The sequence below is a fragment of the Orcinus orca genome, chromosome 18 (genome assembly GCF_937001465.1).
Source record: "Orcinus orca chromosome 18, mOrcOrc1.1, whole genome shotgun sequence".
NCBI classification, from domain to species: Eukaryota; Metazoa; Chordata; class Mammalia; order Artiodactyla; family Delphinidae; genus Orcinus; species Orcinus orca.
In genome coordinates, this window is record NC_064576.1 from 10,058,181 (window position 1) to 10,084,196 (window position 26,016).

At 43.9% G+C, this 26,016-nt stretch overlaps 1 protein-coding gene across 6 annotated transcripts in view; it reads left to right on the top strand.

The window, feature by feature from the left end:
- The window catches only part of TMTC4 (transmembrane O-mannosyltransferase targeting cadherins 4), a 62,325-nt gene that overhangs the window by 5,440 nt on the left and 30,869 nt on the right, over positions 1 to 26,016 (top strand). For 5 of the 6 annotated variants that reach the window (XM_004273626.3, XM_033435086.2, XM_049701170.1 and 2 more), the window contains 4 exons: positions 79 to 294; positions 4,060 to 4,175; positions 5,317 to 5,533; positions 10,177 to 10,264. In XM_004273626.3, the coding sequence (XP_004273674.1) occupies positions 133 to 294; positions 4,060 to 4,175; positions 5,317 to 5,533; positions 10,177 to 10,264 (583 nt within the window). In that variant the 5' untranslated portion in view covers positions 79 to 132. The remainder of the gene's footprint in view (positions 1 to 78; positions 295 to 4,059; positions 4,176 to 5,316; positions 5,534 to 10,176; positions 10,265 to 26,016) is intronic. The other variant, XM_033435084.2, reaches the window with a different exon arrangement.

The following is a 26,016-nucleotide window of genomic DNA, read 5'->3' on the forward strand; positions in this document are numbered from 1 at the left end:
TGAGGTAAACATGTCTACTGTATAAACATTCCTAACAAGGCAATGATCAATATTTATGTCATGTCGCTTTTCTTGCAGGTTTCTAGCCAGCATAATGCTGGAGCAAGAGGCCGGCGGCCCGCAGTTTTCAGGATGGCCGAGTGGGATGCCGATTTGGATCACATCATTCCATCTTCCATTCTTCCTCCTCTCTGGGCTAAGTTACTTGTGGGATTTGTTTCCCTCGTGTGTTTCGCACGTAGCTACGATGGAGACTTTGTCTTTGACGACTCTGAAGCAATTGTTAACAATAAGGTCCGTATCTTAATGTCTCTTCGGTAAACTGACATTAACCACTTGCCTACGTCCCAGTGATGCTCTGCATCGGTGTTGAATTAGTCTCTCCTGAACTTCGGCGGAGCCTTTGCCTGGGCCCCCATCGTGCTCTGGATTTCCCATCTCTTTTAGAGAGCATCTCCTTGATTTAGGGCCCCTTTTATCACTGGCAGCAGGGTCTCCAAGCCCTGCCTAACCTCAAGCTTTACCCTGGCTGTGTGCCCTACATGAGGCCCCAGTCCACGCACGTATCAGAGAGACCATTACTCTAAGATGACAAGGCCAGGGTTTTGCGGGGCATTGCAGACTATTTCAGGTTTTGTGACAGATTTCCAGAACTCTAGGCCAGAACAGTTTCCCCTCACACACACACACACACACAAATCATGCGTTTTTCCCCTGCCGAACGAAGGTGCATCCTCGGCAGCAGGCAGCGAGCTGGCTTCTTTGTCCTTCGCTGAGAGCATCAGGACAGCCTGCTGACTGCTGCGGAGGACCAGGATTTTGCTGCCCGCAGAAGCTGCAGTTCCTGCTCATTTCATGTTCGGAGACTCAGCTTTGCTGAGTTTGCAAAATCCCAGCCAGTTTTGCTCACCGGTAGGCACGGGGAAAATGATATTCTCCTTCACTCGCTGACTAGAGGTAGGGAAGAAGAAATAGGTTTGTGGGCAGGGAAGAAAAAAGGTTTCAGCAAGCTAAAAGAAAATCAGAGCAAGAAACTTGGAGGCAGGGAGAGCCCAGAGGAGAAAGTACGTGGAAACAGCACAGGTTAGAGCCTTTGTGACAGTCTCACCGCTCAGCACATACTCTGTGTGCGCCTTAACGGGAGAAGAGAACTTGAAGGAGTTTACTAATCTCTTTCTCTAGTAGGTGAAGTTGTAGCATCTCTTTGTAACACTGCCCTTAAATGCTCCTAAAAGTTTGAAGTCATGGATTTCCCAAATTCGGAAAGAGTCGTTTTCATATTGAAAGTATTGAGAAAAATTCTCTATGTAACAAACAGGTATTCTGTGGGCCGGGGAAGAGAGGGTGAGGGGGAAGGAGATGACTGTTTTGCAGATATTTTATTTGTAACGTACTCTAAATGATTTTCTGATTTTCTGGATTTCGACAGCAGACTCCAGCCTTGTTGATGTTTATTTTGAATCCAAGTTCTTCGCTTGTAATTTCCCTCAAGTTCACCCAGCAGTTTACTGCAGATGTTTCTGTTTCAGTTCTTTTTGAAACAGTGCTTAAAACAAAAAGAAGTGTGTAGCTCTAAGCAACTATGTCACATGGGTGGCTTAATAGCTATTAGAATTGCTTTTCTAACAGGCATATGAGGCTATGCCTTTATGTTTAAAATTCCATTTGTTGAGAGTTTCTTGACTCTTCCACTCTAATAAAGTAGAGGATATATAAAGTATTAACTCAGGACCCATGTTGAAGAACTTTGGTGAGCGAGGCAGGGGAGACAGGAGCTATGTCGTACATCAGATGCCCAGGTATGAGGTTGTAATTCTCTTTCCTTCCTGTGAGGAAAGGCAGATGAAGCCATTTTGTGGCCCTACCGCACATTGTCTTGGCAGTGTTTTCTAGAGCATCACACTGTGCCCCTTTGTTAACTTGCTAGCCCCCTTTTTTGCCTTTCCTGTTTAATGAAAGGCCCTCCTCTGTTCATTGGCACCATGCCTACAGTAATGTGAAACAGGCTGTTACTGGATTTTATTGGTGTTGAAGACTGTTTTCCAGATGCTTCCTTGTAGTGTTGAGTTGCCTTTTTTCATTGAGATGATGATTTTCTTTGAGACCGTGGAGTTAGCAAGAATTTCAGACATGACACATCTTTTCCATAAATCATTAGGAGGAAAAATTAACCTTTCTTCCTGTGGCGCGCCCTGCTGTGTGTAGGCTACACCTAATCAAATATTTAGAGCTTTGCTGGTGTTCATTTTCTGCTCAAATGGAGGGAAAGATCTTCTGCTCAATTCCTTCACAACTGAGCAGGTACTTCTGGGACAATGCAAAAGTACATGGACTTCCAGCATGGTAATGGAGTAACCTAAGTTAGTGGGTGGATCCCACGACCTTCATGAAATATCAAATCAACTCTTAGAGGGAGGTCCAGACACTCAAGGCCTCTGAAGCTGATACCCAATGGAAGTGAAATTCACCCTCAAAGTGGGTGTCAGGTGACCAGCTCACCTCTGCTGCCTGTCCCCAAGCTTTTCCCTTTGAGTCATTAAGCTCCTAAGTAACAAATACTCACTGAATGCCAGTGTGTGTTGGACACTGGTTGCTCTCTTGGGCTGCCCATGATGTGACACACTTCTTGCATTTGGGGCCTTCTCCATCTTCAAATACTTGTGAGCTGCAAAGACTGTCCAGTTTGGATGCAGACCCAGGCAAAGGCGCTCCTATCAGATACACCCACCTGTTGGAGCCAGGGGCTAGTCACACAGAGAAGAGGGGTCTGCGGGCAGCCAGGCAGCCTCAGCAAGATGTACGGCGGTCTGATTTGTTGGTGCCCTTCGGGCTGCACAGCCCCAAACTAGGTTTTCCAGCCCACCTGGGAGTCGTTGGGCCTTGTGATCTTTTTTAAGGCGTTCCTTTCTTCACTTAAGTTAATCAGAGTTGTTTTAGTTACTGCAGTGAAGAATCTTGACTGCTACACCATGCAGTGCTTATTACATCATAATTTCTAGATCCTAAAACGTTCCTGTTTAATTGTGCTGTGAAGAAAAAATTAACATTCAGTTTTGATACCTACTGCAAGTGCCTTTCTTCTTGTTAAACACAGTTTAAGTAATCTAGTTTCATATTTAAATGTAAAAAGAACAAAAGATTCATTTTAAAGTATCTGTAGTTCAGTACCAAGTTAAACTACCCTATACGGTAGGTATCATTTTAACATATTTAGTAATTTTTATCCTTAAAAATTAGATGGAAATTGTTTTTTCTGTAATTTTACTATCTGCTTAGCTCATGATCAAAAATGGGAAACTTTAAAATCTATATGCTTACTCTTATGTTTGAACTGGGATATTTTTGGTAAATTACCTTATGTATTGGATATGAGAGAGAGTGATAGTGATCTCACTTAGCTATATGGTCCATTCATGCATTCCGCATAGATTGAGCACCTTCTGTGTACTCCCACCAAACGCAGGGAAGCCCAGGCCTCGAGGAGCCCCAGTCCAGTGGGGCAGACAGATAGGGGTCACATGATTATAAACTGCCCTGCAGCAGGTGCTGTGAGGACAGGCGCAAGATGCCCCAAAGGGAAGGGAATCACATCAGCTCAAGAAGGTCGCAGCCCAGTGGCCGAGATACGAAGAGCAGAAGCAGCTGAGCTGTGGGGAGCTGAGGGGTGGCGGTCTGGGCCGAGACCTGTGTGTGCACAGCCTTGAGGTGGGTGGCAGCAGGAGTCGTGTGGGGACCAGACGAAGGCCAGGAGCAGAGCACAGAGTCTGCGAGATGAGCCTGCAGAATTCAGCAGGAGCCAGGGCACCGCAAACTGGCGTCCGTGTCAGGAAGTCGGCTTTGTCCTGGAAGGGGAGGGTGGGTGGGGTGACACGATTTGCATCTTGGAGGGATTACTGGAGAACAGGCAGAGGGCGCAGCGCACCCGCGAGGAGGCCCGTCTGGGTCCTGGGTGAGGATGGCGGTGGCTTGACCCAGGACTGGTGGGAGAGATGGAGAAGAGAGGACTTCTGCCCAGGGTGAGGGAGGATCCCTGATCCCTCTTCTGGTGTGTTCCTGCAGGACCTCCGAGCAGAAACGCCCCTCGGGGACCTGTGGCATCATGACTTCTGGGGCAATCAGCTGAGCAGCAACACAAGTCACAAGTCCTACCGACCCCTCACGGTGCTGGTTTTCAGGTGAGGTGTGACAGGACGGCTGTATGGGAGGGGCATCCAAGGCTTGTGCCTGACGTTGTACCAGGTGGTATGTGACAAGGTTCCTGGGTCAGTGGTCCGGAGGGACGTATAAGCCACTCACTATGTGGGTCTCCAAGAAATACATGCTAATTCCAGCCATTAGGAGTTAGGTTGGAAGCATCGCTTTAGAGTGATGCTGCTTTGGCGATGCAGACACTGACAGTGGAACCACACTGAGAAGATTAGCCTGGGTCTGGGCAAGGATAACTTGGTGAAGTGGTCCGTGTTTTTGCACAGTTCTTGGAGGTGGGACCCTTTGTGAGTTAATACTGAGGAAACAATATGTCAAGGCAACATGTAGCATCTAATGAAATTGTGATTTTTTTTTTTCATTATAAAAAGCTAAGGTATAAATCCTCCTCCTGTGACCACATCAATATGCAAAACCAAAATGAAGCTTAAGACAGTCTCCCCACCCCCCATTACTCAGGGAGCTATTTGCATTAAACAGATTTGTTCATCTCACAAAAGTTCCCATGTGTAGCTGTTTCTTGGATGCGTTAGATACCTGTGTGTAGATCTCTCAAAGAAGCATGGAGGTGATGAATTGGAACCCCTGGTGATTGAAAAGCAGCAGAAATAAGAATCCCTGACTATAAGGAAGTAGCTCCGTTGTCTGGAAGGCTAGTGGACAAACTGTCCAGGAGTATTTGCGGGGGGTGGGGACCGGGTGGGGTGGGGGAATCAGCAAGTCACACGACTATCTTAAATCCAGGTCCCTATGGGGTAGCCTGAGTAATGTGTGGTCTGTTACATCTTCCTGGGAGACAGTCTTGCCTTTATTGCGTCTAAAAAACTGTCCAGCTTTCCTTTCGCGTTTCCTCTCCAAGTATTTTCTGTCCCACTCCTCTGAGATGCCCTTATCCTACATTTTCCGCTCTGCAGTTAATTATGTTCTTACCTCTTCTTCAGCCTTCTTAGCTTGACAGGCATTATTTATCTTGATGCTACTTTTATCAAACTTGCACACTTTCTCTTCTCCCTTTGGTATTTTCATGCACCAGGATTTTCCTCCAGCTGGTTCTCATTTTGTTTCACGTGCTTCTGGACCTCTGGTGTGAACACCCTTCTTTCACTGCAGGATGAACTGCTATTTGTCGGGAGGCTTCCACCCCTTGAGTTTCCACGTGGTCAACATCCTCCTGCACAGTGGCATCTCCATCCTCTTGGTGGACGTCTTCTCCGTGCTGTTTGGGGGCCTGCAGTACACGAGTAAGGGCCGGAGGCTAAACCTGGCCCCCAGGTCGTCCCTGCTGGCTGCCCTGCTGTTTGCTGTGCACCCGGTGCACACCGAGTGTGTAAGTATCATCCGCCCACCGCCTCTGCACTGGTGTAAGGAGGACAGGCAGTCCGTGTATCGGCTCATTCCCTAAAACAGGCTTCCCTCGGATACTCGTATGGCTGTAGAAAGCCCAAGCTTTCAGACATTTGGAACGATGATTTGTAGGGCTAACAGGTCCCTCTTAGGGCAAACACAGGGTCCCCTATGGGCGAAGACTGTATAATGACCGTGTGGTATGATCTCTGGTGATACTTTCTGTTTCCTTATATGACCACATTGTGAAGGTATGAATGTTGAGTCTTGCCCAGCTTTGGGGTCTAAAAACCGGAGTCTGAGATTACTTTTCTTCCAGGTTGGGTCTGATGCAATTTTCCAATGTTAGCTGAGAGCTTTATAACTTCCTAAATACTTTCTTATACTTAATCTGATTGTCACCAAAACTCCGCGGGATCAGCTGGGGCAGCATAACAATTTCCACTTTACAGAAGAGGAGGCAGCCTGGGAGGACAAATTAAGGACTTACCCAGGTCAGTCACGTAGCTGGTGGATGCAGGGATAGAACTTAAGATCTGGTCATCTGAGCCCAGGAGAGGCCAGCGTGCTTTGAGTTGACCTGGAAAGCGGGTCCCCGCATCCTGCTGGGACTTGCTCCTGAATTCTCCCCACCTGGCTTCTCAGCCCATGTAGTCAGGCAGCTCCTGCTTTTAATCCGTTGAGCCGCTGCTGAATGTGTTCAGTGCAAACTCTGTTGGGATTTAACCAAACACTTGTGAGGTTTTCAGGAACCACCCTACCCCACTGCCATGGAACCCTTTGAAAATGTAAGTCAGCATGTTTGATTTTAGTTATTCGTTCTGTAAGTGTGAAGTACCTAGTATAAAATACCACATGGACCTTCTTGCTTCTCCACAATAGATTTATGCATCCGGTATGTATTTAAATACCTGCGTTTTGACCAGTTGCATTGAGCATCTTGAAGTCAGTTTCAAAATATTGGGAGGAATTCCTGCCTTTAGCATCTGATTTTGTTAATATTATTAAACTACCTGTTCTTTGGTATTAAAAGGATTGCAGGATTGTTCTCACAACCTCCTTCTAATATCTTACTACTTGAAAGCTTTTTTAAAAGTCTCATAATTTTTTTACTTCTGCAAATTCAGAGGACTTAAGGGATTGGGAACTATGGTATGATAAATACCAATAGATAGATAGATAGATAGATAGATAGATTTGTGATCAAATTAGAATTTGTTTCCATGCAAGTTCTCTTTATGGTCTAAATAATAGTGTTGTGCACATTTATCAGAAATAAGGGAATTTCTGGCAAAAATACTGATTTACTGTTTTGGTCCTTGTCTAATTTTGTGTAATCTTAGAAAGCAAAATGAAATACTTGAATTGTTAACCAAAGAAATGTTTCTAAAATTCTGCTTTTAAATATGAGAAGTTAGTTTATAGAAAAATTTGAAATGCTGACAAGTATAACTGGATGTGTACACACACACACACACACACACACACACACACCCCAACTAAATGCAGTGTGGGAACATGTTAACCCAAGGGAGGTCCAGCTATAGGAGAGAAGAGAATATTTGAAAAATGTCTTCATCTCTCCTCTCCCTCCTTTCCATGAAAGCCATTCAAACTCAAATTATAAGAAAAAGTTATGGGTCATGGAAAAATGGCATTTCTAAAACAGATCATTTGTATGTTCACCTTTCCTCGTTTTGGCAAATAGTCGGTATTCTGTTTTCATCCTCTCTATACCCCGCTGTTATTTCCCACTCTACATTTAACCCACTTTAACAGTGAGCAAAAACCAGGCCCACCCAAGGAAACCCTGGAAGGAGAGTTCCTCAGAGCTTTCTGGACCAGTACTGAGGAAGCACCCTGTGCTCTGGGCTGTGGGTTGGATCACCAAGGCACGGAGAAGAGCTAAGAGAGGGGGTTTCCTTGCCTCTTGTCTTTAGAGACCAGGATGGAGGCCCCAGGGAGTTCCCTGAGGACACCAGTGTTATTGTAGGTTTTCCTTTTCCACCAAGCATTGGTGAAAATTTCAAATTGCTTGAATTCGGGTATCAAAGAGGGAAGCTTGGGTCTTCTTAATAACCCTGCCCATCCAATAAACCCAGAGTTTAACACTGAAGGAATTGGATGGTGAAACATTCCCCCTTTCCCCTTCCCCTCATTCCTTCCATGGCCCCAGTGCAAATTGTTCCCTGTGGGGAAACGCCACCACCTCCTGCTGTATGGATTGGGGGAGTTGCAGTGACTTCTCTAGAAAACTCTGATGTGAGTGCTTCAGGTTATTTGTAAGAAAAAAAAATAGCCTTTGTAAATAACTTTGCCTGAAAAGACATACGCAAATATCCGAAAAGAAAAATAAAATCTCTCCGTACCCATGCCCATTCCCCAAACAGTTAAACTCAGTGCCTCCTTGGGTAGCCTTTAAAATTTTTTTTCTATGAAATCTCTCTTTAATTACTATGCCAAAAATTCATTGAAGGACTAAATACTCTTTACTCTGAAACACTTGCCATACTTTTTAAAACTTGTTTTTCTTCATGTCAGACGATGTGACGTACATCGCTTAAGACTTGGGAGTATCTTCAGTGAACCAAAGGCAGACTGTTTGCTTTAAAATGAGTTTATGATGTTCAAAGTTCATTTTAGTGGGAGTCTTTTTTTTTTTTTTTGAGGTTTAGTTGATTTACAATATTATATAAGTTAGTGAGAGTCTTTAATGTACCTCAGCCACTCAGATAACAAGTGGTTTAGGCTGGCCTTTTGGGCCCCTATTCCTGGTGTTTATCCAAACCACTTCCCTCCCCCTCACTCAGTTCAAGAAACCTTGTTCCCTGACCCTCCATATCCCCCAGCCCCTGCTTCCTCGACCCCCTTGCTCTAAGGACCTTTTTGGATACACTTCTCTGGGTTGGCTTTGCTCACTTTATCCTCTGAAAGGCTTTGGGATTCCCCGCCATCCTCAGGCCCTGTAGAGAGCCACAGCTCCCACCCATCTCTGGTCCTGATGGGAGGCCCAGAGCACCAGGCGCCCCCTCCATCACTCACCCCGGAGCTGCAGAGTGCGTACCTGCTTCACCCTGAGCTGCTGTGTCCTCTGTCTTTCTGCCCCCCCTCCGCCCCCCACCCCCGCACCTCCCAGTGTTTACAGAAGCATCTTTGGGATTCACGCAGCAACGGACAGTGACCCAGCACCCACTGTGTGCCCGGCTCTGTGTTGGGTCTCACTGCATCCCCGATTTCACTGTGTCTCTGAGTGAGTGAGTTATAGGCCAGAGGATTCCAGAAGTCTTATTACATATTCACTGCCTTCATGAAGTAATTGTACCATTTAACCCTCTGGCATGCTGGCATACTTGGCCCAGATCTGTTGAACCTTTGTTTGTCCTTAGCTTCCTTCCCGGGAAGTTGTTTCATGTGCGTGGCATTCACAGGTTGGACTCAGCTGTCAATCTTCTTAGTGATTGTGTGACACCCTGGGCTGCCACGTGCCCCTCCGTCAGCAGTTCACCATCGGAATGGATGATTGCCTCAGACCGTCATATCTAACCAGCGTAGCAGGAAACTGCTCCTAAAAGGCATTCCTTTTAGCTATTGCTTGTAGACGCACCTGGGAATCATATTTAAATATAGTAATTTTCATATTCATTGAATACTCTCCCATCTCCATTTGTAGGATAGTCTTTACTCTGTGTCTGACTTATCATATATCTCACTTTAAGAAAAGATGAACTTCCCAGCCATTAAAGCGATACCTAGAGAATCACAGTGAAAGGTTTGACATATGTCCCATCCAGGTGCTAGTTAGTCAAGAATGCCATGTAAACTAGACCAATACTCATGAGTGGAATTCTGGGTCTTTCGTTGCCATGAAAATCTGGAAAGCAATTATTGGAATAATCAGCTTCAAAGAAATGAAGCACAGATTTTATATTGCTTCATTGTCACTAAGGTGGAGAAGGGAAGGGCAGTCGTCAGATGTAGAAAATGAGGGGTGGGGAAGAAATGGTAGAAATTGCATTCCTTTTTTCATCTTACTCATCAACCACTTTTGAAGCGTTCTGCTTTCCAGGTTAGCCCACTTCATTGGTTTTGGTCTGAAGGGAGGAAAAGATGGCAGAGGCAGCTTTGAACGTTATCACTGTGTCTTATTCTCTTTGCCTGCTGACTTGTAATATGGACTTCCCACCTTTCCTTCATGTTTCCAATCAAGGTTTCTTTTTTAAATATCATGCCCTTTGAGCTGATACCATTTTCCAGTTGAAAATTCGCCGTGGGGACCTGATTAGAGCAGAGGCCTCTGGAGCTGTGGGCGTAGCGTGCTGAGTGACGGGCTTTCACTGCCCGTGGGCATCGCTGGCTGCGTGTGGCCCACAAAAGAACCCTCCCTGGGTTCAAGCCAACCCAGCCTTCCTGTGGAAGCGGCTGACCCAAGTCCTAGACCAAAAATGAAAAGAAAATCAGTTGTCAGATCAGACCACAGGGAAGCGTCACAGTTGCAGGGATTGTTTTAATAGATGGCCAAGTCTGATAAGGTTTTCGTTTTCTATTTCTAAGGAATTGCTTTTGTATTTCCAAAGTTTTGTTGAAATGTTTTTTACATACATCTTTTCTTCTGCCCCTTCTTTTAAGGTTGCTGCTGTTGTCGGCTGTGCAGACCTCCTGGCTGCCCTGTTTTTTCTGTTATCTTTCCTTGGCTACTGTAAAGCACTTAGAGAAAGTAAGCATGACATTTTGCCTTCTTAATTTTGCATCTTCTTCGTGTTTCTGTCCTGCTGAGCAGTGTTCTAACAGATGGGAAAATGTCGGTTTACATAAGTTTATCGCTTTGAAGGAATGTGGGTCAAAGATGTCAGCTCTTTTTAGTGATGTCTGTAACTCCATTGCTTTTTTAATAATACAAAGGCTTGTGCTTCAATGTTCACAGTATTCAGGGAGCACCTTGTTGGGTACTGTAACCCAGAGCTTCTGCTCTTGGTGCTGAAGCGGTTGTGATTGATTTTTGTGGTTTTTATTTCCAGCAAAATTGAAGGGGGAGGGGAAAAAACTTATGATTTTTTTTTTTAAACCTGTTGGCGAAAAACCTTGAAAACTGGTAAAATGTGTAGCCATGAATGTGCACCTGGATTGTGAGGTTCTTATTTTATCATTGTTGCGTCATTGATACTTACAGAGAAAGTCGTTGTTGGAAACAACAGAGTTGAAATGACCAGTTGTGTGTGTGTGGAGGGGAGAGGGGGAATTGCCTGGTTATTAGTAGCAGTGCAGCCGTGCACTGATAGAGTTCTAGGAGAATCCCTGTATAGCTCTACTCATCTGGGTTCTGATTCCCTCCAAGTCAGATCATACCTTCCAGATTGCTTTGTAATGGAAATTGGATACAGTACATTCAGCTTACATAGCATTTATACATGCTGGCCCCAGCAACGGTGTTATGCATTCAACTTCTGTTATAAAGTCAGTTCCTGACTGTAGAACTCTCTTTATATATCACAGTCAATTTCTATTTGGGGGGAAGAGGGGAAGAAAAGGGAAAGTGAGAGGGGTGATCCCTATGGAATGCTCAAGCAGGGCCATTTCAGCTGACACTGATGTACCTGGGTTTCCTTGAGTCTCTTCCACAGTATTTCTCAAAGCTTAGGTTCAGTCCCCTGCCAGGCCTTAATGTTATTGTTCATGTACTAATGCTTGTACTTGGATTCCTCCGGTAAATTGATGTCTTATTCGTAAGGAAGGGCAGACCACTACTTTAGGATTTTGTGTCTGCTGGGGCTGGTGAAGTGGGGTCACTCAGGGTTGGTAAACAGGGGCCCATGAGCCAAATCCAGCCCCCAAGCTGACAATGACTTTTTCCGGTTTTAAATGATTGGGGGTAAAAATCCCACAAGAATAGTGTTTGGTGACATATTAAAAGGTACATGAAATTCACATTTCAGTGTCTATATATGAAGTTTTATTGGAACATAGGCACATCCATTTGTTTTTGCAGAGTTAGGAGTTTCAGCAGAGACCTCCTGGCCTCTAGAGCCTAAAGTACTTACTGCCCTATCCTTTGCAAAGTTTGCCAACCCCTGGGACATGACAGACAGGTAACTGTCACCATCCTAGTGGTTTCAAAAGGTTTTTTAGTAAAGAGTAATAGGGAGTTCCCAGCAGGAAGTATTTTTACTTAGGAAGGCAGATGTTTGCTGTTAATATAATAGTTGCCATTTATTGACTATCTACTGGCACATGTGTGCATGTGTGCGTGTGTGCATGTGTGTGTGTGTATTTTTCTCATTTAATTATGTTACAGTCTTTAAGATAGGTTGACTTACTTTCCCTGTTTTTCAGATGTAAGACTCAGAGTTTATGTAACTTACCCAGTATCACACAGCTATTTATGGCAGAACTGGGTTCACCTTTGAGTCTTAACTCACTTCAAAGCCAGCGTCAACTACATTGTGTTCTTCTGCTTCCCTGTACTCAAGGGACCAGCGAGGCAAGCCTGTCAAAACAATCATTAAAAATAAACAGGAGGTCCATTCAATTCTGTTAACAAATTGTTAAAATGTTAGGTGTAATAGTGCCTCGAACGTATGTGTTAAAAACAATCCCTTTCTTGTAGAGACACATGCTGAAATATTTATGGATGAAATGGTATATAAAGTCTGGGATTTGTCTCAAAATAATCTGAGAGGAAGCAGGAAGCATGTTGGCATTTAGCTGAAGCCAGACTGCTCAGGAGTCAATGTTGAAGCCGAGTGATGGAGACATGAGTTCCTATATCAGCATCTCTACTTATATATGTTTTTTGTTCTTTACAAAAGGTGTTTTTTAAAAAGAGCATTAGATAACTTTTAACCCTTTATGTTTTTTCTACAAAAAGACTTAGGCAGGACTGCAAGCTCTTCTAGGACAGGCTATACTGTTTTGATGTTCTAGGTATTCATAGTTATATACCTAGAACATCTGTATGAAACTATCCATAGTGTCCAAGGGTAGATTGGGAAGGGCCCCTCCTCCATCCTGTCCTGGACAGCTGAACACAGGGCTCAGGTTGTATATCTCAAAGTACCCGTTCCCTCAAACCTGCGACTCTGCTAAGACACAGTGCAAGGGTGACTCCGGTGGGCCCACACCTCCATGCTCACTCAGGACTGGGTCATACCCACCCACTCCCCATCCTCTCTTATTATTATTATTTTATCATACCACCACTTTTTCCTGTGACTCATCATTTTTCTGATATGGCAGAGTTTGGGGACAGCTAAATAGAACAGCTTCAAGAACAGAAAACAGTGGGGGTAACTTTCCTTCCCGAGACTGAAAGTTAACTTAGCAATAAGGCATGTCCAGCTCTTCTGGGCTTGGCATCTCCCCACCTGTGATGATTGTAAAACTCCCAAGAGCCACACAGCCCCCAGGGATCTGGGGGTGGGAGATGGGGAATGACACCAGCCCCAGCCGTTTCCATAGGTAACGGGAGAGGGAGCAGCTTCATTTACTTCTCACCATCGTATTCATTACAAACAGTGGTATTGTTTGCATTGTTATGGGTTTTTTTTTTGCATTTTATGTATTTGTATTGTTATATTGTGTTCTTAAGATGGCAGTTAAATCTGAATTTGCAGTTAGGTAGGATAACCACTTATCAGTAGTATTTTTCTTTAAGAAAATTAAAAATTAAGTCTGTTGGCTTTTCTCCTAGACATCTCAAAAGTTTGGTGCAGTATCATTTTATTTATTTATTTATTTTATTTTATTTTTGCGGTATGCGGGCCTCTCACTGTTGTGGCCTCTCCGAGCGTTGTGGAGCACAGGCTCCGGACGCGCAGGCTCAGCGGCCATGGCTCACGGTCCCAGCCACTCCGCGGCATGTGGGATCTTCCCGGACCGGGGCACGAACCCGTGTCCCCTGCATCGGCAGGCAGACTCTCAACCACTGCGCCACCAGGGAAGCCCTCATTTTATTAATTTTAACATATCTTCCCTTAAAGTAACTACTCCCTTATTCTGAATGGATTTCAAAGAAATCAAAAGAGCTTTTTGAAGAACGTACTAAATGTTGATAGATTCAACGTTCAAACACACATCATGTAGGAGAGGTAATAAAATTTCTCACTACTTCTAAAGGTTGCTCTTATTGAAATTATGGGAAAATTATCAGAAGACTAAAAATTCTTCTAGCAAGTGAACTGATGCATTTATTAGCCTCCTTTAATGGAGTGTCCTCACAGGATGGCGAAAAACTACAGACATGTTATATTCTTTCCCTGGATCCTTTTGCTAACCTTTTCTGTGTTCCAATACACAAATGTACATATTCTGAACTATGTGTCTCTTTTTCATTCGTTTGTAAATTATAAAATTATTTCCAAGAGCCATCCACACAAAAGATAGATTTTTAAAATAAGGCCTTTGGAAACTGATACCAAAGGAAAAAGTGCTTAATATATGATGTTTTTTCAGTTAATACTTTGATTCATGAGAAATTGGTGAAGTATATTTTAGTACTAATGGAACTCTAGTATATTACCTCTTAGTAGTGATATAACCTTTCTTTTTTGGTCTGGTAGCATTCTTTTAACATTTAGAGCATGTTTACTTTTAAATTGGAAAGAGATTTTGTAAAGAGATTGTTATAGGCCTTTAATGTTAAGTACGTAAATGTTTTCGAGAAAGCTCACCTGGAAATACTTAATGTTTGCACACCTGTGGCCATGGTAGGCATGGCTTCTGTGGAAAGCCTTTAAGAATATGAACAGATTTTCATTTGGTTGAGTTACTTGGAACAGTAAGAAGATGAATAGATCGATTAGGAAGGCTTTGAAGAAGCCTCTCCGTTGACCTCTTGTTTACAGGCTGTCCCACCTTCCCATGCACTTGAACCCCCTTTAGGAAAAGGAAAGAGTCAAAGTGGGACCAAGGGACCCACCTCCAGACTGGTACCGCCCTTTGCTGTCACCCGCAGCTTGTTTAGTCTTTGGAAAATGCAAAGCTACAGGAGGTTACCTGTCTGCACACAGCCAGACCTCAGTGTCTTGCCCCAGAAAGTTATTATTGGCGGTGGACTTTTGTGTCTTCTCTGTCCTCTGACTGTGTCCACCTGCCCACGCAGGCTTTGAGTTGCAGATCATAACCGTTCTTTCTTGGGAGTTTAAAGTTGATGGAGGAGAACAGCCATCCCTCAACTGCACTCTCTAGCGTTTGAGTTGGTTTTCACTGTTATTTCCAGTGCCCACTCAGTTTCCACATCACAGACTATCAAGGGAACGGTTGATTTCTATCTCCCAAGTTTGTTGCTGGTCTTGAGGCACAGAATGACCTGATTCTTTTTTTTTTTTTTTTTTTTTAATTAGGGTATAGTCGATTCACAGTGTTGTATTAGTTTCAGGCATACAGCAAAGTGAATCAGTTATGCATATACATCTATCCACTCTTCTTTTGATTGTTTTCCCACATAGGCGATTACAGAGTACTGAGTAGAGTTTCCTGTGCTATACAGTAGGTCCTTATTAGTTATCTATTTTATATATAGTAGTGTTTATATGTTGATCCCAGTTCTTCCAATTTATCCCTCCCCCCTTACCCCCTGGTAATCATAAGTTTATTTTCTACATCCGTAACTTTATTTCTGTTTTGTAGATAAGTTCATCTGCACCCTTTTTTTAGACTCCACATATAAGTGATAACATATGGTATTTGTCTTTCTCTGTCTGACTTACTTCACTCAGTATGACAATCTCCAGGTCCATCCATGTTGCTGCAAATGGCATTAGTTCCTTGTTTTTCATGGCTGAGTAATATTCCATTGTATATATGTACCACATCTTCTTTATCCATTCCTCTATTAATGGACATTTAAGTTGCTTCCATGTCCTGCCTATTGTAAATAGTGCTGCAGTGAACATTGGGGTGCATGTATCTTTTCGAATTATGGTTTTCTCTGGATATATGCCCAGGAGTGGGATTGCTGGGTCATATGCCTGATTCTTGAGAGAGAGAGACTTACATTCAGTTACTAGCCAGTTTTGGGGAAACCCTGTGTCCCACACCTCAAGCACTTCTCTGACCCCTCCCGACAAGATCCTGTGCCCTGAGCCCCACCTGCTGTAACCTCAGGACAGCAGAGCAGGGCAGGACACTGGGACCTGATGCCCAGCCCTGTCCGCCTTGTTCCGCTCGGCCGGGCAGCACCGAACAGCCCCTCCACTCTGCCAGCCTCCTCCCTCTGCTCCCTAACTCCGAAATCCCCCTTTGTCTCAATACCCTGGAACCACTGCTAAAGTCCGGTAGCACCTTTCCTGGTCTCTGTGGATAGTCACTGTGTTTTCAGCAACTCTTCTGTGTTTGGGATTTTCCGTCCTCTTTCAACAGGCTTAGAACAGAGACTACTTGTTTTATAGAGAACAACTCTCTGGAATAATTCTTAAACATCATGCTAATGTTCAACTTCATAAATATGGGGGCTGAGAGTCCTTTTTTAAGCTGAGCAAGGGCTTCAAAACTAATCATAACCTTTACAGAGAAGAAGCAGTAATATCCCTACCCATTCATGATAAGACACTGTTTCTGATTCTGTTCTAGAATCACATAGAGGCTTATCAGTTTGGGTCATTCATTCGTTTACCAATGATTAATCAAACTTCAAGGGCATCCTGTACCAGGCCCTGTGTCAGAGACATAGTTTTTGCCCTAGAAGGGCTTAGAGCTCAGTGTATTTTGATTGAAAGGAAGTGTCCGTTATTCAGAGTGCTAAAGGAGAAGAGTGCGCTGGTTCTCCTTTCTTCCCTGTTCTCTTTTCCTCCCTGTGACCACCTCAGAGCAAGCACTCAATAAGTATCCCCTTCTTTTCTTAGTGCATTTATGCAGAATTGATGACTGTAACCTTGGGACTGCCGATTTCTTTTTTTGTTTGTTTGCCATGGGATGTACATTTTATTATTTTTTCTTTTTTATGAAGATATAATTGACATATAATATTGTATTAGTTTTAGGTGTAAAACATAATGATTTGATATATGTACATATTGTGAAATGATCACCACAGTAAGTCTAGCTAACATCCATCACCACCCATAGTTACAGAATTTTTTGTCTTCTGATGAGAACTTTTAAGATCTACTCTCTTAGCATCTTTCATATGTACAATACAGTGTTATTAACTATATAGTCACCATGCTGTACATTACATCCCCAGGACTCATTATTTATCGCGTTACTGGAAGTTTGTACCTTTTGACCATTTTCACCCATTTCACACTGCTCCCCCATCTGTTCTCTGTATCTATGAGTTCAGTTTTGTGGGGTGTTTTTTTTTTTTTTTTTTTTCCGGGTACGCGGGCCTCTCACTGCTGTGGCCTCTCCCGTTGCGGAGCACAGGCTCCGGATGTGCAGGCTCAGCGGCCATGGCCCCCGCTCTGCGGCATTTGGGATCTTCCCAGACCTTGGGATCTTCCCAGACCGGGGCACGAACCCACGTCCCCTGCATCGGCAGGTGGACTCTCAACCACTGCACCACCAGGGAAGCCCTTTTTTTTCTTTTTTAAGATTCCACATATATGTTAGATCATACAGTATTTGTCTTTCTCTGTTTAACTTATCTCACTTAGCATAATGCCCTCAAGGTCTACCCATGTTGTCGCAAATGGCAAGGTTTCCTTCTTTTTATGACTGAGTACTATTCCATTGTGTGTGTGTGTGTGTGTGTGTGTGTGTGTGTATGTGTACGTGTACATATTTTCTTTATTCATCTGTCTATAGACACATTGTTTTTGTGTCTTGCCTGTTGTAAATAATGCTGCAACGAACATGGGGGTCCAGATATCTTTTTTTTTTAAATTTATTTATTTGTTTTTGGCTACGTTGGGTCTTCGTTGCTGCGCGCGGGCTTTCTCTAGTTGTGGCGAGCGGGGGCTACTCTTCATTGTGGTGCACGGGCTTCTCATTGCGGTGGCTTCTCTTGTTGTGGAGCACGGGCTCTAGGTGCACGGGCTTCAGTAGTTGTGGCATGTGAGCTCAGTAGTTGGGGCTCGTGGGCTCTAGAGCACAGGCTCAGTAGTCGTGGTGCACGGGCTTAGTTGCTCCGCGGCATGTGGCATCTTCCCAGACCAGGGCTCAAACCCGTGTCCCCTGCATTGGCAGGCAGATTCTTTTTTTTTTTTTTTTTTTTGCGGTATGTGGGCTTCTCACTGTTGTGGCCTCTCCCGTTGCGGAGCACAGGCTCCGGACGCGCAGGCTCAGCGGCCATGGCTCACGGGCCCAGCCGCTCCGCGGCATGTGGGATCTTCCCGGACCGGGGCACGAACCCGTGTCCCCTGCATCGGCAGGCGGACTCTCAACCACTGCGCCACCAGGGAAGCCCGGCAGGCAGATTCTTAACCACTGCTCCACCAGGGAAGCCCCAGATATCTTTTCGAAGTAGTGATTTCATTTCCTTAGGGTAAATACCCAGAAGTGGAATTGTTGGATCATACGGTAGTTCCGTATTAAAATGCTAATTTATCTTATCTACTCTCTATTAAATTTCCTTCAGTGCAGTAAAGCAGGACCCTTGATACTAATGAACATTCAGGTGTATATATTTTCATTTGGACTTTGAGATACCCTAAGAAATAGTCACACGTCTTTATTTTCTGCTGTCTCATCAGTGTGGATTGTACAAAAAGCCAAGGGCAAACACGTGTCATGGTAGCAGTGAGTCCTCGCCCCAGCTACTCGGGTCGCCTACATGTTTGTAAGTGTGCAGCTGAGAATCAAAACTTTTTTGTGGTAGAAGTTCAGTCCGGTACTTATTGGATACAAATAATAATAAACACTGTTTATTGTTTAAACTTATGTTTAAAGTGACCTGGTCTTTGTTCTTTTTGGATCTGAACATAAATTCAAAGAAAGGTCTAGCATTCATTGCTCATAAAATTGAAGTTTAAGAAAAGAGTTTTTACAGAAGAACAGATTTAATATGTTTTATAAGGGAACAAAAAAATTGAGTGCTCTGAAATTAATGATTTAACTAGTTAGAAAACTCTTTCAGAGGATACATTTCTTTTTGATAACCTCATTAGCTTTCTTTATAGATGCAGTGTCTTTATTATAAAGCTCTGGACAATTTTTAACTGCCTGAGTTTATTAACAAGCAATTCTGTGCTAACCTCTGGAATCCTAGCATTTTTAGAGAGTGGAAAAAAAAATCTCATGTAACATTTCTGTCGGCCTCTTTTCTTTTTTCTTTTTTTTGGTGCTTACATAGAATATCTCCAAGCAAGATCTTTTAGAACAGAATCTTTTTTTAAATAAGAAAATATCCTTATAAAGAAAGGATAATTATTCTTTAAAAAAATAAAGAAAGAAAAACACTAAGTCAGATGAAGTTGATGGTGCACTGGTTATTTTTTCTGAATGCCCGAAACAAAAAGTATTATTCTAATGATAAGACATCCTATCAACATTTCTCTCTCTGTTAAAGCCTAGTACGTATTTTGGATTGGAAACAGGTAATCTCTTTGCACGATAAACTTGATAGAATAGCCAGAAACAATTTCTTTTATAAACTAATACCTTAAAATATTGTTTCATGGGAGTTCGGACGAAGAAGAGAAGTTTCATTAGTCTCATTTATAGTGGGACGGAGAGAATCTTTTCAAGAGGGGAAGGAATTTGCTACAAACCTAGAATAACCATTTTAAATTCTAAACTATTATGAAACACAAGGTCTCAAATCTCTGTTCTAAGTTCTTAAACTTTGTTGTGTTGCTCTCCGTACCATAGTTCAGGCAGCTAAAACAGGATAACTCTTGATTCTTGGGGTCTCATTTCCTCCTGTTTTCCACTGTGATTCAAGACATGTTTTTCTTTGACTTAGAATTACACAGCTTAAAAGAAATTTGGGCAATCGTGTAACTCACATAGTCTAGGACACTTGTTTTTAGATTTGGGGTCGTTGCCATCTGAATTGTGACATCAGTATTCATGTGTGTTCTCTTTTCTCTCTTTCATGTTTCGTGGTTCGTACATTGCTCGATTCTCCCAAAACGGTCTTGTATTTTAGGACCGCAGTGTCTGACTTCTCTCATTCTGCGGGTGGAAGCACTGCTTGGTTGGCTCCCACTTTTGGAACGAGAATCTGATGCTCATTGTGTCGCTCTGGCAGAGGGAGTTGGGGCCACCTGTCAGGGTGGAGTGATTCCCCCACACACACACCACGCCGTGCCAGTTTTAAGGCAGCAGAGATGCCAGGCATCGAGTGGTGAAGAGGGTAGCTCCTACAATGTGATGCTTTTTTCTGAAAGAAGAGCCTCCCACTTGAAAGCAGTGCCAAATCCGAGGCGCAGTGCTTCATTAAATTGATCACATCTGTTGGCACTTGCGGATGTTGGCACTGACAAGTGTCTTTCTGTTAGTGCATGTGGGTGTTTTATTCCCGCCCCCCCCCCCCCCGCTCCTTCCCCCACCCCCATCCCCACTGCCTATTAGCCTTTGCCTCCCTTTACCTAAGTGATTGGATTATCTCAGGTAACAGAGACATATACCTAAACAAAGAAAACACTTTCTAAACCAGTCTTTATTAAGTTCTGGATTATAAAGTGTTGATGTTTGCGAATGCTGCACAATTATCCTAGTTGTGTTCTTAAGTGATGAGAGATGTTGCATGGTGTAAGAATAGCTTTTTAGGGTTTTTAAAAAAATTTCCTCTCCTGGGTCATTGGTGCTTAAAATTTAGCAGACTGGATGGAGATGAGATGGAGAACTCTGTCAGAACCTGAGATGCTTACACAGAGCTATGCACCAGTTAGAATTCCCTGTTTGGGAAAGACTTTTTTGAATAAAAGTAATTCATAAATGCAACTGCACTGGAGGCGATATCTGCGTCAGGATATTTATTTTTACTGTTTTTAACAGTTAATTCTAAATTTAAAACTAAAATAATCAGTTTCTCTTATGCATTTTTAATATTACTTATGTAATTTTTAAAAAATAATTTATTTTAGGGAATGCCCTGGCGGTCCAGTGGTTAGGACTCCACACACTCACTGCCAAGGTCTCGGGTTCAATCCCTGGTCAGGGAACTAAGTTCCCACAAGCTGCACGGTGTGGCCAAAAAAATTAAAGTAAAATAAATAAATTTTAAAAATAATAATTTATTTTGAAAAAGAGTCTCTTACATGATGAAGATTCTTCCCTTGTGAGGGGGTTCAAAGACTAAATTAAAAGTGAAAAGACTTGACTTCTGGCTGTATTTGTTCACATTAACAAATTAATAACTTTTTGGTATTAAATACCATCTCATAATTGCCTTCAAAATATAGTAAGGCTTCTAATAGACATGGAAATAAATGAAACCATTGACTCAACAAATATTTACTGAGTGCCAACTGTATGCAAGGTAGCCTTCTGTTATCTGTTTCAGTTGCCGTATTAAAATGCTCAAAGTTGGAAATAAAAGAGTAGCTTGCATTAGTTATTAAGTAAAAACATACAAAAACACAAGTCCAAATTTATCTAGATTAGCTGTATATATTGGCAATTATTAGCGTTAGTTGACAAATTAATACTCAAAGAAAATCTTAAATTGGGGAATTACATGGGTAAAGCTGTGCTAGAGGAGGTTTTATTACCAGAAGGCCGCTAGGCTGGGCTGTCCCCAAACTCAGGACTACTTTCCCAGTTGATTAATTTTTATGAGGCCTTTCTTGATTGCCCCCAGTACTAGAAACACTTTATCAATGCTGTGTAGGTTGGCCTTGGTTTATCATGCACCTATATACAACACATTTGTAAAGAGGACCCCTTTGATTTATATGAAATAGTTTAAAACTACAGTTAGCTCTTGAGCAACATGGGTGTGAACTGCACGGGTGCACTTGTAGGCGGATTTTTTTCAATACGCACTTCAGTACTACAGGACTGGAAGTTGGTTGAATCCGCGGATGTGGAACCTCGGATACCGAGGAACGTGGGGCGCTGTCTGTGAAGTTATACCGAGGTGTCAGGCCCTGAATCTCCAGTTCAAGTCAACTGTATTAGTTTTACCCAGCTTTCTAGTTTGGATGGTGGGAAAACTGAAGTGTATATGCATGCTTAGTCTTATGACTCCTGATAACATATCAACTGCTAGTCTGGTAGGGATTGGGGGAGAAATAATTGGATTTAAATAGGCAACGAATTTCGTATTTTCCGAGTTTTTCAAAGGCAGACTTGGAACACAAACACAGCTGTGCAGATCATTTCTTATATGAGCTGGGTCTCAGCACATGGTGTAAACAGTGCTGTGCAATAGGAAATACAGTGTGAGCCATTCAGGTCATAACAAAATTTCTACTGGCCACATTATAAAAAGGAACAGGTTAGATGAATTTTAACTATACATTTTTAGCCCGATATATCAAAAATATTATAATTTCAGCATGTAATCGGTGTACAAATGATGAAATGTTTAACATTCTTTTTTTCATATGGAGTCTTCAAAATCAGGTGTGTGTTTGACCCTTCCAACACATCTCAATAGGTAAGAGGTACATTTCAGGTGCTCAGTAACTGCCATGCCTCCTCTTGGACAGTGGTGGTCTAGAATTTGGTTTTCTGAATGTGAAGCCATCACTGGGTTTACAACTGGTCCCTGAAATTGCCACTGTTGAGAAGTGACACTCATATTTAATAAACACTGAAACTGAAGAAACTTCTTCAGCAAAGACTCATCTTCATCTTTCGCACGTTTCCACGCTGGACATGTTTGAACAAAATCAGAAGTATAAGAGAAAAGTAAAGATTAGGGCTGTCCCAGAAGAGCTGTGATAAAGATTTGAGAGTTGGAGGGAGTCTGAGTCCCTTACAGAAATTTGGGATTTGAGAAGTGTGGTGAAATTATGGGGTGAGATTAGGGAGAAGGCTATCGATGAACCTGAAGCTTGTGGGTTTTTTAATGTTATTTTTCTGTATTCAGTGAAATCTCTGATTTAGCCAACTGAGGAAAAATCCATTTTAAATTCCAGACAAGTGGAACGTGAGCCCATCACTTCCACAGCCCTGTAGTAATTTAACTTTGCATTAATGCAGTGCTTTCAAGAGCGGTCCTTTGGGTGTTTTTTGTTTTTTTGGTTTTTTTTTTTTGTGGTATGCGGGCCTCTCACTGTTGTGGCCTCTCCCGTTGCGGAGCACAGGCTCCGGACGCGCAGGCTCAGCGGCCATGGCTCACGGGCCCAGCTGCTCCGCGGCATGTGGGATCTTCCCGGACCGGGGCACGAACCAGTGTCCCCTGCATCGGCAGGCGGACTCTCAACCACTGCGCCACCAGGGAAGCCCCCTTTGGGTGTTTTAATGGAGGAACTGGGAATTCTTTTCCTATCCAAAACCACTGGTCCGTGGGGGGGAAATTAATCCCTGTTACAGTCAAGTAAAACACAAGCTAATTCAGTTTTTCTGGGAAGAAATAGAAAATAATCAAGGGCCTTGCTTTTAATGTTAAGAACAGGGAACATTACATTGGGAAATCATATTATGTTTCCTTAAGAGGTATAAACACAGATTGTGGGAGTAGAAGCTTAAAAAATCAAATCCAGGTAAAGGGGCAAGGAAGGGAGAAGTCCATTTGGCTTTTTTTTTTTTTTTTGGCCACACTGCGCAGCTTGCAGGATCTTAGTTCCCCGACCAGGGATCGAACCCATGCTCCCTGCAGTGGAAGCGCAGAGTCCCAACCACTGGACCACCAGGGAAGTCCCTCCATTTGGTTTCTAGTGAACTACTGAACCTAATGCTTGGTGGGCATGAAAACAAATGGCTCAGGTCAGCCTACAGCACCATCTCCCGTGCAGGGTGGTGTGGAGCCGGTAGGGGCATAGGAGCTAGGGTTGGGGTGTCTTTTACCCTGTAGAGGAGACTCCGTGGTAATTAATAGGTTCGTTTAAGGGTTCTGTTTGCATATAAACTGCTGATAACGAGAAAATCCTGGAAGTGGTTGGACGCAGACTCAGGATGACGTGTTACCAGAGGAGGGGCTAAGTGAACACACGTATGCCAGGATGGAGAGGACAAGCCTTACGCTGTCACCCTCCGTCCATTGCTGTCGTATGTCAGAAGCCATGGGCGTACCCATGCTCTGGTGTGGTGCATCGTGAGTGTCATCACCTTTGCTTTGCCAGCTGGACCCTTGTGCTCACCTGCTAAAACATGTGAGGCCTTTCTTTAAATCATATCCTAAAAGGAATTAACTAATAGCTTTAGGGTTATTTTGGCCTTTTTTTTTTTTTTTTTTAAAGACTTGGTGTCTGTGAGCACTTGTCTGCTAATGATTGCTACCAAATGCCCAAAGAAAATAATAAATTCCTGGGACTTCCCTGGCGGTCCAGGGGTTAAAACTCCACGCTTCCAATGCAGGGAGTGCGGGTTCGATCCCTGGTCGGGGAGCTGAGATCCCACATGCCAAGCGGCAGGGCCAAAAATAATAATAAATTCCAATAAATATGTAAACACCCCAGCGCAGTCATGTCTAATGTCACAAGGCTCTGTTGTTGTGGCTCGTAACTGTGATCTCTTGGTATTACATATAAAACGTAATTAATTTCTACAAGTGAAATTATCCATAGTTTGCTTGATGGAACTAAATATTCCGATATACAGTGGTTTGCGATAAAGAGAACTTGGCTCGCAGGCACTGTGCCACCTGGGCTATTGGAGAGGCACTGCTCTAGGGCAGCAGGAGGTGGGGGGAGGCTGGCGTGGGCTCGCTCTAAGAAAGCGTGTTACACGACCCAACGTTAAAACCGAAATGGGCTGTCATGGAAACTGTCATGGAAAGTGACACCCATCACTGACGTTCCTGAAGTCAAGGCCCCGTGGCCCCCGGCTGGAAACGTCTTGGAAGGGATTCCGGCCTTCCCGTCACTGCAAGGGAGATGATAGGCACAACCTCTGAGAGCGCTCCAGCTGTTCCTACACTGTGGTTCTGTGATTCGTCCGTTCCTTGCCCCTTCCGGTAGATCATCAGGTGCTGCGGATTCTGGAGCTTGGAGGAGTTGCTCCAAAGAGCCAGGCCTGGTGCCTGGGATGCACCGGTGAGCAAGCTTCCCATCTAGGGTGAAGCTTCTTGACCTTTAGCATCAGAATCACCTGGGGGGCTGGTTCAAAGGCTCACAGCTGGGCTCCACCCTGGAGTTTCTGAGTCCGAGGTTCTGGGTGGGGCCTGAGAGTCTGCCTTTCTTACAAGATCTCTGGGTAGGTCCATGGACCACACGCTGTGAGTGGCACAGGTTTAGTGCAATGGTCTCAACTGGGCATGATCCCCTCCCACCCCCAGGACATCTGGCAAAGTCTGACATTTTTGCTCATCACCACTGAGGGCTGGAAGTGCTACTGGCATCTCATGGGTAGAAACAAGGGAGGCTCTAAACATCCTACGATGCAGAGAATTGACCCACCCAAATGTCAGCAGTGCCAAGGGTGAGAAGCCCCATCTGGGGAAAATACAGAAAAATCAAGCCTTTGCAATAAAGTGTGAGAAGAATGTAGTGACTGATTGTGCTGAGGGCAGTTTAGGTGCTATGCTGGGCCTAACTTAATCTAGGGGGTCAGTTAGGGGCACCGGAGTGTGTGAGACAGACCCTGCTCTTGGGCAGTCAGGCGTGCCCACAGTAGGACCACTTGCTGTTGTTCTAACTGTGAATAAAGCCCAGTGAATTGGGAAGGGAGGCTGCCCAAGAGAGTGGGAGTGGGTCGCACAGCCTAAGTGACCTTTGGCAGCTGAATAAGATGGCAGGATTCTGCCGGGAACGTTCTAGCCTAAGAGAGTGGAATGTGCAAAGCCCAGTGAGCAGGTTGACCCGTGTTCCTGGAATATAGACCGAGGGAACCTGGAGAGAGGCTGTGTCGCCCAGCAGCGAGGCCTTAAATGCCATTCTCAGCATTGGGACCCTTTTATCATGTCAGCGGCAGGAAGGATTGGAAAGACTTACAGCAAGAGTGTTCGTTGTGTTTTATGGGACAGTGGATTCCAAATCAGTGAGGCTTTCTTGTTTGTTGATCATTTGTCCTGGTGAAAAGCCTTCTGGTGCCTCAACTATACAGCCAAATAAGACTTCTGTATTCTATTAATTCTGCCTGTTTGTACATTACATTTGGAAATTTGACATACGGAGGGTCCCAAGAAAAGCTGAAAGGGTTAGAAAATGTTGGCCTTTGTGTCCTTTTGCTAGACTTCCGAATCTCTCCAGCCATCATAGCCTGTTTGTGACTAGGACACTTTCCCCACCAGCCTACTGGGCCCTTAGCAGCAGGGGGTTCAGTCCTGTTCACAGTTTGTTGAGAGTCCAGGGGGCTCGGCTGGTTGCAGACCCTCGATATGTTGAGAGGAGTCTCCACCCACACGTAGAAAGTTCAAGGCTAGCACTTCCCAACCCAGACCCCACAGCTGTTTCAGGACAGGGAGCCCAGGACTTTCGTCCTGGGGTTTTGCTGATGATTCTTACATATTCACTTCACTCAGGATCTGCATCACATACA